This window comes from Dysidea avara, chromosome 15, assembly GCF_963678975.1.
Source record: "Dysidea avara chromosome 15, odDysAvar1.4, whole genome shotgun sequence".
Taxonomy (NCBI): domain Eukaryota; kingdom Metazoa; phylum Porifera; class Demospongiae; order Dictyoceratida; family Dysideidae; genus Dysidea; species Dysidea avara.
Window position 1 is genome coordinate 3,284,454 of NC_089286.1, and position 14,508 is coordinate 3,298,961.

Sequence of the window (14,508 nt, forward strand, 5' to 3'; positions counted from 1 at the left end):
CCATGCACAAATTTTATGTGTACTGTGCTTTACAAACTCACCAGTGGCTGTTCCATCAGTACTCAACACTTGTACGGTAATATCAGTTGATGATGGGTTACTGAGAACTAGTACAGGTTGTGCTGGTCCAGCATCTTCATCATAACTGTATGTTGACTGCCCAAAATTTACAGTACAAACTAAAGAATAAATAAAAATGAAGAGTAGTCTAATGCTCCATTTTAAAACATAATAAAACAATTAGTCCGTAATTTACAGTATGTCCTTACTGTCATCATCCAGTATAGTCACTGTAGTACTAGCAGGATCACCAACAGTAACATCAGTAGGTAGAGAGGAAGAATTAATAGCAAGAGTGAAGGTCTCATTTCTTTCACATAAGTTATCATCATTTATACCAACATTAAATGAAACACTGGTTATTCCAGCAGGAAATGTGACAGTGTATGGTCCAGAATTATAATCAACACCTCCTCCTTTAGGTACACTATGCTAATTACAACTCACTAAACGGATTAAACTCACCAAAAGCTGTTCTATTTACATTTGACACTTGTACAGTAATATTAGTTGATGATGGGTTACTGAGAACTAGTACAGGTCGTGCTGGTCCAGCTTCTTCATTAACATTGTATGTTGACTGACTGAAGGATATGGTAATAGCTGCAGGTAGATGGAAAATTATCATAGCACTATAATTATTTTAGCAGACTAAGTTGTTCAACCTAAACTACAACAATATATGTGACCCAGTCTGAGAAAATCGGTCTTATCGCCCATGTCAGCGGATTCAATTTTTCACCCAGGACACAAAGCTACATGAATAAACTATCTAATTCCACAATCAAAATCAGCTAGACTTGAGTGGTCTGGTTTTGCTGGCTGCTTTTCCCAAGCCCAGTGGCGATCCGTACATGTGGTGTGGGGCCTTAACGGAGCTCTGGTCAGCCTGGGGATGACTGTATGCGGTTGTACAGCTCTGTGGTGTTGAATAAGCACCTCTGCTGTGAATTTCCTTTCATTTTAGCCAGTTTGAGACCTAAATGGCCCAAAACATGGCCTAATTCATCCCTTGGCCTTCCCTTTCAATTTTTGAACACCATCTTTCCCGCCTTCCAGGGCCCTGCCTCCCACCCAATTTGCAGCTACAGTCAACCTCGGTTTAAAAACTATCTAAAATGGTGGGAAACTTAGTTGTTGGCTACTTGCACAGTGGATGCTCTGGAAGGTAAGGAATTGGGGTAAAACATGTGAAAATTTGGTACACATAGCTTCAACCATTGGCGAGCTACAACACACTAAATACTTAAAACCGGCGTTCTCGATACTTTTAAATAGGCGATAAGCCCAGTTTTCTCAGACTGGGTCACATATATCAAGTGCTATCCCACTAGGGACCTGTGAGAAAGCTAGGCCTGTAAATACAGGGAGTCAGAAACATGTATCTGATCTCTCTACAGGGTGAAAAGCTGATCTTTCTACTGGGTGACTGAAATGCAGCTGATCACGCTACAGGGTGACTTGCTTCTAGCTGAACTTTCTACGGGTGATTTTTCTAGCTGATTTCTCTACAGGGTGACTTGTTTCCAGCTGAACTCTCTACAGGGTGATTTATCTAGCTGATGTCTACAGGGGGTAACTTATTTCCAGCTGAACTCTCTAAGGGTGGCTTGTTTCTAGCTGAATTCTCTAAGGGTGACATATTTGTAGTTGAACTCCCTACAGGGTGACTTGTTTGTAACTGTACTCTCTACAGGGTGATTTACTGATCTCTCTACATGGTGACTTGATTGTAGTTGAACATTCTAATAGAGTGACTTATCACATAGCTAAATGTTCTACTAGGGTGACTGCATTATTAGAGTATCTCAATCGTGCACTTGTTACATCTAGTTCACTTTCATAGTGTAGCTCAGTGGATTTTAATCTGATTCCTTGTAAACCACTAAACGATCGTTCTAAAATAATTTATCTACCTCTCTACCTGTTTTCACCTGATTCCAGTAACTAGTTTGCCTGGTAGGTGTGGCAAGTATTACTTTTTATTAACAAAACTTGATCATGTGCTTCTTACATATGGTTGGTGTTTTTGTTATAACTCCAAGACTATTAGTGCAATCTAATCAAACCACAAAAGGTCTGCAGTACAATGGTTATTCCATGTGCAGAACAATTTTTAAGTCATTCCTTCAAGCAGTTTACCCTGTGGCCATGACAAAAATCACTATCAAACTTTTCAAAAATTGCTTATAACTTCCTTGTTCTTTATCCAATGTGTACAACATTTGGACTGTAAAGGTGCTACATTACATTCTTACAGCCTCCAAATTTGAAGAAAATTGACCAAAGCATGTGCGAGTTATTCTAAGTGGAGCGAAAAGAAGATGAAGAAAAATACAAAGAAACTGAGACAAACTTTGAAGGTGCGTATCTCAGTGATGGCTTGGCGGATTCAGCTCAAATGTAAAATGGATTGCCCCGTCCCAAGGGGGTTTCCATAGCAAAAATGGTTAATTTCCATCCAGCCATTATCAAGCTACTGATGTATGATAATGGTGTTTTCTTGGTTCATGTAAAATATAACTGTCTGTCGCACCCAAACTGGCTGTAATGGCCACACAACACACTATCATGTGTCTTGATAATGCACTAATAGAAATAATGGTGTATGTACAGTAAATTGCATGCAGTCAGTTAACCAGCCACCTGAACCTGTGACATGAAATCACTGAGTTGGGTAATGGTTGAGTAAGATTGTGAAAAGATGTTTTGTTGAGAATAAAAATGAGTTATTAGTCAGTGCTATACTAACTAACTATTAATAATACGGTACTGCCCAACCGCAACGTTGCACTCGCTCGCACACGCAACTTTGCTTGAGATTTTAAAAATCGCTAATTAAGGGGCGTGGCAACTGTTTTGCTTGCGTTTTCGTGAATGAAACAGCTGCCATGTTGTCTTGCGAGTGAAACAGTTGCCACGCCCCTCAATTAGCAATTTTAAAAAATCTCGAGCAAAGTTGCGTGTGTGAGCGAATGCGACGTTGCGCTTGGGCAGTACCGCACATCAACTAGATGTGGATAATTATATCTATCTATTGTGTCAACTGATCAAAGAACTATTAATTTTCTAGTACATGTATATAATACTTACTCTCATCATCTACTATAGCCACTGTAGTACTACTAGGATCACCAACAGTACATGTAGGAGGTGGGTTAATGGTGAGAGTAAAGACTTCATCAACCTCCAATATATTATCATTGTTTATTGGTATATTGAATGGCACACTGGTTTGTCTAGCAGGGATCATGACAGTGTATGGTCCAGAATCATAATCAACACCTCCTCCTGTAACATTATTACTACTATTAACATTTTGTGATGATGTTACTTCACTCACTAGTGGCAGTAATCTCAGCATCTCTAACTTGTACAGTAATATCAGTTGATGATGGGTTACTGAGAACTAGTACAGGTTGTGCTGGTCCAGCATCTTCATTAACATTGTATGTTGACTGATTAAATCTCAAAGTGCAGGCTAAACAATTAAGAGTTAGAATTTATCACTGGGTATGTGCTTCAAACTATATTTTAGTAATAAGGGTACATTGATCAGTCTGAAATATGCAAGATCTACTTACGATCATTATCCACTATGGTGACTGTAGTTTGGCGAGGATTAGTAAGAGTAACAAAACTAGGTACTGTGTCAATGGTAAGGTCAAACTGTTCATTATTTTCTGATACATCATCATCATTTATCGGAACATTAAACGACATTCTTATGTCTCCAGCAGGAATTGTGACAGTGTATGGTCCAGAATCATAATCAACACCTCCTCCTGTAACATTATTACTACTATTAACATTTTGTGATGATGTTACTTCACTCACTAGTGGCAGTATTCTGATTATCTCTAACTTGTACAGTAATATCAGTTGATGATGGATTACTGAGAACTAGTATAGGTTGTGCTGGTCCAGCATCTTCATCAAAACTGTATGTTGACCGACTGAATGATATGGTAGGAACTACATAAAATGAATAAGAATTGTCAATTATGTATTTTATCATGCCAAGCTGTCAAATATGCCTAATACATACATGGCCTATAAAATTTGTCCAATAATAAGAAGCATTTATAATGATGGTGGAAAAAGCACAATGATACTAAAATGTGAACTTAATTAACTTACAATCATCATCCACAATTGTTACATCAAGACGACACATTGGTAATAGCATGACCAAACTAGGTAGTGAGGTTGGATCAATTGTGAGACTAAATGTTTCATTTCCCTCATATATATTGTCATCATTTATTGGAACATTAAACGAAGCACTGGTCTCTCCAGCAGAGAATGTGGCGGTGTATGGTCCAGAATTATAATCAACACCTCCTCCTGTAATACACATGTTGGTAACAACAGATCAACAAGTAGCCAAACACTTACCAGTAGCAGTGCTATCCATGGTGTTAATTGTTATTGTAAGATCAGTTGATAGTGGATTAGTAAGTGTAATATTGATTGATGCTACAGTGTTATCTTCATTGACAAACAGTGTTTGTTCCTCAAAACAAATGAACACCACTGAAAGATAAAGAGACATCTAAATAAAATGTCTTCTTGTACAAAGTAATAAAACGTGAAAGTATAATGTGAGGTAATTCTAATAAATGTGCATTCCTCAAAACCTCTTACTGTAGGTCTGTTTTTCAACATGATAATTTTAACATACAGTGTATGTAGTAGAAAACATTGCAAGTTTGACAAAGTGTAAGAATTTGATGATAAAAATAGTTAAGTAAAATGATCTGTGACTACCAAAAATGCAACTGCAAAGTGATTCTACCAAAACAGTAGTTAGCAGCCATTATTACTTCATTGTAAAGTGATACATATACTATTCCTGTCCCATTCTTTCCTCTCACTATATAATGGACTATCATATTATGTCTTCAAATTATCATGTTCCAGTATTCCAGTAATGTAACAGTGCCATTGACTCTATTGAACAAAGGGATATTAAGCATGCTGGTCACCATTCTTTAAAAGCAAGTGTTTAATTTTGTTATTATTATGGCATTCCAACATATATCAGAGAAAAGCTGGTACCAAATACTTGGTACTGTATAGTAAACAACTTTGGTGGTATAAAACAATTGGCAAATTTGGAAAATTGTCCTCTGATTTGCATACATTTTCCACTAAAATATATTTCCAGCCATGGTTAGCTATATACAGTGGAACCTGTCTATAATGGTCACCTTAGGACCAGATATATCTTGCCTTTATAAACAGGTGACTGTTATAGAAAAACCTGCATAAGGTGGTCAGCAGCATTTTAGTGGCTATGGCCATTATAAATGAGTGATTATTATTAAGAGGCTTGCGCCAACCACAATGCAGTAATATTTGGGTAATATTTTAGTACACACAGGTAAAGTTACAGTAGAATGGTACACGCAATTCTACAATAGGTTTAGTCAAGAGTACATAACATATATGTACTTTTGGTTTAGTTGCTCTGTAAATTAATACCAAATTGTATAATAACAGGAATAATTTGGTATAAATCTTCAGCCATAGTCTGTTCAATTCAGCAATAATTCTAAAGAGCAATAAACCTTTCTATGTATAATTTCATTGTGCCTTTTCTGTGCCTTTGGGATTCAGTCATGTTATAAAGCCTGATAGATAGAGAAGGTATGTGATAGGAGTGTATGTCACCAATTTACACAACAAGATGGTTTGTCAGTCGTCATGACTCATCACCTGGAGCACAGTGAACTAACTATTGTAGTAGAAGCGTGGATAGTGCGTGAGACACAGCAAGGGATATATCAAATTTGAATAGCATTTCCAAAACTACTGTTACAAGAACTCACTGCAACTGACAAGATGAGTAAAGGAAGTGCTATAGTAAACTAGCTGTAGCTAGATCAGTAGCTACAACTTGAAAAGAGTCCAGAAAAAGTAATGAGAGAACAAATCATGAAGAATGGGTTGGAATCATTCCGAGCCTGAACCATACACTACCATGACCCTAGTTTTTATTTATTAGTCACTAACTCACTAGGGACTTTCAAGAATTATGGAAAATCTGTGGTGGAGCCACTACTGGCAGGGAGTCTGAAGTACTTTATTAAAACTCCAGTGAATGCAGAAAACATCCCAGGCCAGGTGGGTATTTGATACACTGACAGCTTGCAGTCTATAGACTTATATGTGTGATCAAGATGCAATCGAAAGCCATCCACTTAACAAAAATGCAGTGGCTAAAAGCTATTAATTATCTCAAAAAACACTACAGGATGGAAGGAATGTAGAGAAGATGTTTGAGTATCTACTATACACAAGTATAAGGTTGAATAGAGAATAACTTTTGCATTAATTTTATGCTTTGTGTTATCCATTCCTATGATTCCAACTAAAAGTGTGCATAAATTTGACTCATGTAGAATTTTAGAGATTCGATACAGTGCATGTGTGGCTAAAAGAGACACGCACAGTTATAGTGCTTATTAATAAAGGGAATGTATAGCTGTGTAATGGTAAAGCATGTAAGCATGTGTAGTGTGCTCCAGCTTGGTATGTTCCCAGATGAATTTTGGAAGTCAATATTTCAGTAGTGATTGAGGAAGCTATCACAAGATTCAGATCTGGACGTGACTAAGGAAATAGTAACTGAATGAAAGGAAATAACCATAGTTACAAGGTTACAATTATTATTTTTTGGTGGAAGTTTTTAAAAATACTTTGTGACGTTTAGATTTTTAATTCAAAAATGGTAAGTACAACATTAAAAAGGTGACTATACTGGACTGTAAGACAACTATAACTACCATGATACTTACTGGCTTTATAGTAGCTAGACTATCGCTACTTCTGAATATACACTCATATATAAATTTAACTTTGTAGCTACTATTCTATTTGTGGCATTTCAGTCAATAAAAAAACACAATTTTTAGGCAGCAAATTCAAGCTCAAAGCCAGATATGTGATGGATGACATCTGACAAAGTATCTCTCCTGCTACTGTAATTATACCATCTGTGTCTACATGTATTGGAATGTCACTGTAAATGTGGATGGGAAAGCTTCTCAGCAGGGGCAGCGGAGCAGGCCAAAGAGTGCTTTAAGACAATGAATGAGAACATCTAAACTAGAGCTTCCATTACAATATGGGGCTTGACCCCATGAATAACATCCATACTTCAACCCCATGCAATGTGTGAATTTCAGTATGTTTTTGTAACTGAATAAAATCAATTAAGAATTGCAATGTAAATGCGACTGTTCTATTAGAGTGGTTATTCTATTAGAGTGGTTGGCAGCTACATAAGAGAATCTCGATCTTCCATTTCAAGCTCTGAATAAGTTACTCGAAACACTTCTTATTAGAGGTATTTAGTAAACCATAGCGAATGGACTTTTGCTAATGAAAATTTGGACTTGTATACTAAAATTGTGGACCTTTTCCCAAGAGGGCAGTTCTTCAGAACCCCAGAACCCCCCTGGCCTGTGCCTGTACATTAGTCCCCCAAATAACGACGCTATCTTGTTGAACATTAAGGCTATTAATTGAACTACATAGTATTGAGATGGCAAGTGATTATTGTCAAAATTGGCAAATTTTGTAATTACCAAAATTGGCAAGTTTTGTAATTATCTAAATTGGCAAATTTTGTAATTACCAAAATTGGAAAGTTTTGTAATTACCTAAATTGGCAAGTTTTGTAATTACCCAAATTGGCAAGTTTTGTAATTACCAATATTAGCAAAGTTGTGAAATGGCTAAAAATATAATCAGCAAATTGCCAATATTGGCAAGTCATTGGATTACCAAAATTATCAACTTCATGAATTTCCAAAAGGTGATTTTGCCAAAATTGGCACAATCTTTGCTTGCCAAAACTTGAAAAATTGTGTTATCTATACTATTGTTACCAAATTTGGATACTAAAACCCACAATATCAGAAATTATATAAAGAGAGTACGTAAAATTCCAAACTTTGGAACTTTCAGTTACCACTTATAAGTTCCAATGTTGGTAACTTTGTGAAGCTATCACAATTAATTTGTAAAAATTTGGCAATTGTGCACATCCTGAAAGTTGCCAAATGTGGCATTTCTGGGAAATGACCAGTCTTGGAAATTTCTGGAATTGCACATTCCAGAAGTTGCCAGAAGTGACAACTTTCAGGCATGTGCATCATTGCCAAAAACACTTCCATTACATACCTCTTCAGACCACTTCCAGTGTTTGTAGCTGCTTGTAAAGTTTCCTGCCAAATTAGAAAGAAAACCTGAGCAGTTGGAAGTGCAAAGCAGTATCACGAGTGCTCACAAAGGAGAGGAGGGTGGGGGAGTGGCAGGGTGGGCAAGAAATAGATGTCAAAATGGAGGTAGGCCACGATTGGAGTCCAGACATAAGATTACGGGGCTGTACTGGCTTCTTCATGGCTGATATGTAGCAAAATTAACAGAAAAAACATCTACACAACATTATCAGACCATCCATCAGTAAACCACTGATTCTTGCCAAGCCAGACTGTTCACAAAGCCAGAAACTGCTATTCAAGGTCCCTACACCACGATGTTTGTTAAAACCAGCCTTGAGTAGTTTGAATAGTACTGAGGGTCAAAACTAGTAGTACAATAGTGTAGCTATCCACTAGTGGTGTTAGTTTGATTTTGCCTAATGTGCGATTTGGATTGGTTTTGTAAAATCTGGTCACAAATGAATCTAAAATTCTTTTCCTTATCCTCATTTGTTTACTTTTATTGCAACATAATTATGACTGGTGAAACCAGAAAGAAGGATACCAAAATTAATACTTTCGTCTGAATGCACACCATCAACTATCAATTACTAGAATGGCCATTACACTTTGATTTCAACTATGTTCAGCCCATTACACAGCATTACTTCAGCCTAACAGGTTCTCCTTTCGGCACACCGCAGTACATACACTGCATGCATCATGGAATTACCTTTTCACTACTTCATGTCCCATTTATCTTTGCTGGCAATGCAATGTGTCAATTTGCTGTAGCAAGAATCAATGGCTTCCCTACATTTGTACCGGAAATCATCCGTTGTGACTGGATTGATTTCAGAAGTGCTTTTCATACTGTTCATATGATTTCTGTACACTTACAGCTGTTAGACCCAATCCTACAAGAGCTGAACAACCACACAATACACAGCATTGATTGTCCAAAGTTTAGAAAATTAAAAATTTCATGGTGTAGCTTTCGATAAGAGTTGATTGTGTCACCTAGTAGGAAAATACTGCAGAAAAGGTTAGTGGCATGAACTCATTCACTGTAGCTTCTATATACATTATACATTACCTGTTGGAATAGATTAGAAATGGTATGTTCATGTAAGCGTTACATCATTGTAAGTAAGTAGCTCGTTTTGGAAGGTTTATATCCATACTACACTAAATGCACAACACCACATTGACATATACGCATCTTACTAGTTGCATCAGTGATGTTGCCAACTGCTGTGGTAATATCTCCTAGAACAACATCTCCACTTAGTGCTGGAGGAATGGTAAAACTAAGATCAAAAGTTTCTGACTGTTCTGCAATATTGTCCATATTAACTGCTACACTGATTGTAGTACTGTTAGTTCCGGCAGTGAAGGTGGCAGTGATAGGAGTAGAAGTGTAGTCCACTCCATTACCTGATCAGTCAACACTAACTAACTAGTAAGTCTAAGACACACATCTCTTACCCTCAGCAGATAATGGTGACTGGTCAGATGGTGTGACAGTAACAGAGATGTCTCTATCAGCAGTACCTCCTCTCAACAAAATGGTTACAGGAACAATACCAGAAAACTCAGAGCCAGTGAACACATTCTGAGAAAATTGGACTGTCAACTCTGTATGTTGATGAAATGGTAAATAAAATAATAAACTATAAAAACTATACACACAGTCAAAACATTTAGAGATTCAAATGCTAGTGTACATCACTCACTACCCAAGGATCACAAGTATGGCATAATAGTAATGAATTGTTCGGAGAAGCAGTGGTAGACAACAACACTGTAGCTCTGGCATGAACTTATGTGGATAAAATATAGGTTATGTTAGGGCACCCCAATAAACATTTAGATTGGAGAAGCATTAAGGAAGTATAGCTACTCAATTGCTGAATTTCCTTCAAAATGAAATATGAATGTTATAATTGCAATACACAATTATGAATGGGTCATGGACACATAGGAAGAAAGACTATGCAGTTTATGTCTCTTAAACAAAGTGACATATTTCAGATTTAAAGAAGTAATTTTATTTGATACTATTTAGTAGATCTATACTTCTTCCAATTAACTTTCTAGTTCTATGGTGTTTTTCTGAGTGTTCTATTACAATGTTGGCAAAAAATTGGGTCATTTTGGATATGAACAAATACCATGGTAATCTCTGTTAAGAAGCAATAGCATGGTTCATGGTGATGGTATCATAACATAGCTATGTGGAGAAGTCTCTACTTTAAACTTAATTGCCAATATCTCATGTAGCTATGTTGTAACAACAGTGTCTATATCTTGTTTCACCACTTACTCCATTTTTAAATATTAAAAGCACTATGGTTGAACAAGGCTTGCACAATTTTATTTATTAAGATATGTACGACATATTAGTGACTAGCGCTATCAACCTATTATGAAATGGTACCTATTATCAAACATTAAAATCATGCAAACAATTTGGAAGTTCACAAGATTTTTCTACTTATTTGTAAAGTTTTCATATGAGGAACTCCAATAGCGTATCCTATTCTAAAGTAAATTTCCATCCATTAGCGTTCATGTGTAGATGTTACTGCAGAATATCTATAAGATAAAGGAGAACACTACAGAAATTGCCATGAAAGAACTTTTACTTGGCAGAATTGGCCAAATGTTCATCATTTTCCTGAATAAAAGATGTATCCATGAAACTGCATTGAAGGGTTTGTTGTGAACAAGGATGAAAAGGCAGTCTTATTGCTCATAATGTACTGATTTTTTACTATATGCTCGTAATTGCTTTTGTAACTACTTGTTATGCAGCATTTTCAAATCAAGAACTGTTCAAAAAGCACCTCTGCACACCAAGACGCATTCCGAAAGAAATGATGCCACGTGCCCCAGTTATATCAATTGTCGTATGAAAAGTGAAGTATCCATTACGCTTCATTGTTGGCTGTGTTCAACCCATTACATAACAGTACGAATCAAGAACTGTTTGACAAGCACCTCTGCTATCAAAATAGCCGCTATGAAAAATACAAACGATTTCCATTATGTGAAGGGAAGCTATCATGTGTTATCGCCAAATTGACACTTTTCGTTGTCAGAAAAGATGACAAAGGAGGACACTGGTAAGTCTATGAAGAATGCATTATACGTACTGCGGTATGCCAAAAGGCATCTGTCAGGACGAAGCGACGTCGAACAGGGAAAAAATCAAGCCCGTAGCCTTAGCCGTTATTAAGTTACGCTTGTCTGAAGGCATCAGTCAGTCAGTTACTTACTCAGTCAGTAGAAAATTCCGTTAAAAAATTATTTTTAAAATTCCGTAGCAACTTGTTGAAAGCGTTTCAGGTCGATCTGAAAGCTTGTTTGAGCTTAGTTTCACCTAACCAATACTGCCTGATTGTTGTTAGGGGAAATTGAGGCTTTTGTTTGGGTGATATTATTTTGTGGGCCACGCCTACTCCTTTGTGGTCCCTACTGTACACTATTATCATAGTGTATGATAATGAAGATTGCAGAGATTCTACTCAAGTCACCACAATAGAAAAGTGCAAAGTGATTGATAAATGATTAACGAACATTTAATGGGCATTTTACATAGAAGTGAGTCAAATCAAATACTCAACTTTATGTGAGATAATCTACAGAAAAGGGACTACTTCCTGACAAAAAATTTGAGATTGATACAACAGTATCTTTTTGAAGTAAAAATTCAATAATAGCTCGTTCATGCTAAATACAGCAAATTTAAAAATCATGTGTATTTCATATTTATGGCTGCTGTTAGCAATTTAGCCAACCTTGGAATGTACTATTACACACAGGGACTCTATTAGGATGTGCAAGCCAATATTCACCTTCATCATCCACTATAATAACTGTAGCTTGACCAGCACCATCACGAGTGACATCATCAGGTAATGTACCACTCATGATAGTGAGAGTAAAGTCTTCATCATCTTCTAATATATTATCATCATTTATTGGAACATTAAATGGGGCACTGGTGTCTCCAGCAGTGAATGTGACAGCGTATGGTCCAGAATCATAATCAACTCCTTCTCCTGTAACATTATTACTACTATTACATTTTGTGATGATATTACTTCACTCACTAGTCGCAGTATTCTGATTATCTCTAACTTGTACAGTAATATCACTTGATGATGGGTTACTGAGAACTAGTACAGGTTGTGCTGGTCCAGCATCTTCATTAAAACTGTATGTTGACTGACTGAAGTTAACAGTAATAACTGCAGAGTGATACAAAGTTTTCAATTTTTGTCATTTCAAATGATATGCATGCTATTAATACGTAAGGTTCTTAATAGTAGGAATCACAAAGGATTGTATTTGCTTATAATATATTATACAGGATGGCCAGCCTGACCATAGTTGCAAGGCTACATCGCATAGCCAACATTTTACGTTAAAGTACCAAACTCACATCTTGGATGTGTCTTTTAGGATTCTGATGAGTGCTCTATACCTTTCTTTTCCCTCCTTCTTGCATTTTTGGTTATGCTTTTTGTCATATTCTTCAAGCAAAAAGGCATGTATTAATACTTTCCTTGATAAGACATCACAGAATTACTTTAAGCACTTACACTACTGTAAAAGTTATTAGAGTATCTGTAGTTACACGATAAGTTTTGTCATGACTACCACCCCTTAATAATCATGCTAATTTTTATTCCAATCACCCATGACAACCATGCCCTTAATGGTCTAACTAAATATACATAAAATATTCAAGTATGATGACCATGCCTACAGTATACTCATACAGTGGAACCTCTCTTAATAAACTCCCCAAACTAAGGACACAATAGAAAAAACCGGATAAAAGTCTTGGTTTGGTTAATACTTTTTTACTTCTGAAAGATGGCCAAAAATTCTGGGTCCCAAAATGTCCATAATACAGAGGTTCCACTGTAGTGATCAAATACAGTGATCATACCCCTTAATAACCTATTAATACAATTTGAAGCATGATAAAACACTCTTTAATGATCTACTGTAGAGACTAGTTGTTAAGCACATGAATATTAAGCGCATGTTATTTATTAAATGTATACATGTTTCTTGTACTCGATCATCAGCTTTTTAAATCACCAATCATTGGCCACAGGGTAAACCACTTGAAGGAATAACTTCAAAATTAGTGTGTACATGGAGTAAACATTGTACTGCAAACCATTTTGTGATTTGAAACAAATAGCACTAACAATCATGGAGATATAGTTAAAATGCCAATCATGAGTAATAAACTTGCAATAATTAAAACGTATTACTGACCATGTCTACCAGACAAACTAGTCAATGGAATGAGCTGAAAATTAGTAGATAGGTTGAATAATTATTTTAGAAAAGCCCTTCAGTGTTTTACATTGAAACCACTAAGTTATACTATGAAAGCCAACCAAATGTACCGGTAAGCAATAGATATACTCTAATAGTGCAATCGCTCTATTAGAGAACATTCAGCTATGTAATAAGTTAAGTCACTTTGTTAGAGTATTCAGCTACAATCAAGTCACCATGTAGAGAATTCAACTAAGAGCAAATTACCCTAAGTTACATAACAAGTTTAACTATAATAAAAGTTGTCCTGTATATTAATTTTTTCGGGGTATAGTACACCTCCAGCACTAGATTGTAACCATAAAGGGATCAATGGGATGGAAGTACTTGACCCTCAGATATTGCAAGGTCAAGTGTACCAATCGTCACTAGGCTGACATGATGAGGTCACCCAGATCACAACTGATCTGAAATCTAATCCAACTATAAAAAAAGGATGTGGCCTTCCGGCAAACATGCTAAAACAATGAAAAATGGCCATATGGTTTTACATTGATGTGACCAATTTTTCACGGAGATTATCACCTAACAGGTTTGGTACCTATACTGAAGTTTATCAGTGGGGTAAAAAGTTAACAAAAAGTGTAAGAAATTAGTTGTAGCACAATAATATAAAGGTGCTGATATGTGAGTTGCACACCAATGGCCTTACTGTTTACAGAAACTTTATTAGCCATGCCTTTTACAATTTAGGCTTATTGTATAGCCACAGTTAATCGTTCAAAGTTAAGAACACCATTTGAAGAGTTCAACCTGTCTAGCTATGTAAAAGGTTATTGAAATCTCTTTTATGTTTTTGTATAGCTTTTGGCACAGATAAGTCTAGTTTACATGTTATTTTCCATAAAACTCTATAGCAGCATCTGTA

At 36.3% G+C, this 14,508-nt stretch overlaps 1 protein-coding gene across 1 annotated transcript in view; it reads right to left on the reverse strand.

The window, feature by feature from the left end:
* LOC136245130 (adhesion G-protein coupled receptor V1-like) overlaps positions 1-14,508 on the reverse strand; it is an 82,491-nt gene that overhangs the window by 54,732 nt on the left and 13,251 nt on the right. The window contains exons 14-26 of the mRNA XM_066036638.1: positions 12,392-12,529; positions 12,134-12,340; positions 9,762-9,911; positions 9,501-9,710; positions 4,459-4,596; positions 4,201-4,407; positions 3,898-4,035; positions 3,645-3,845; positions 3,404-3,541; positions 3,154-3,351; positions 526-663; positions 270-476; positions 42-179 (exon numbers count right to left, since the gene is read on the reverse strand). Coding sequence (XP_065892710.1) covers positions 42-179; positions 270-476; positions 526-663; positions 3,154-3,351; positions 3,404-3,541; positions 3,645-3,845; positions 3,898-4,035; positions 4,201-4,407; positions 4,459-4,596; positions 9,501-9,710; positions 9,762-9,911; positions 12,134-12,340; positions 12,392-12,529 — 2,208 coding nt within the window. The remainder of the gene's footprint in view (positions 1-41; positions 180-269; positions 477-525; positions 664-3,153; positions 3,352-3,403; positions 3,542-3,644; positions 3,846-3,897; positions 4,036-4,200; positions 4,408-4,458; positions 4,597-9,500; positions 9,711-9,761; positions 9,912-12,133; positions 12,341-12,391; positions 12,530-14,508) is intronic.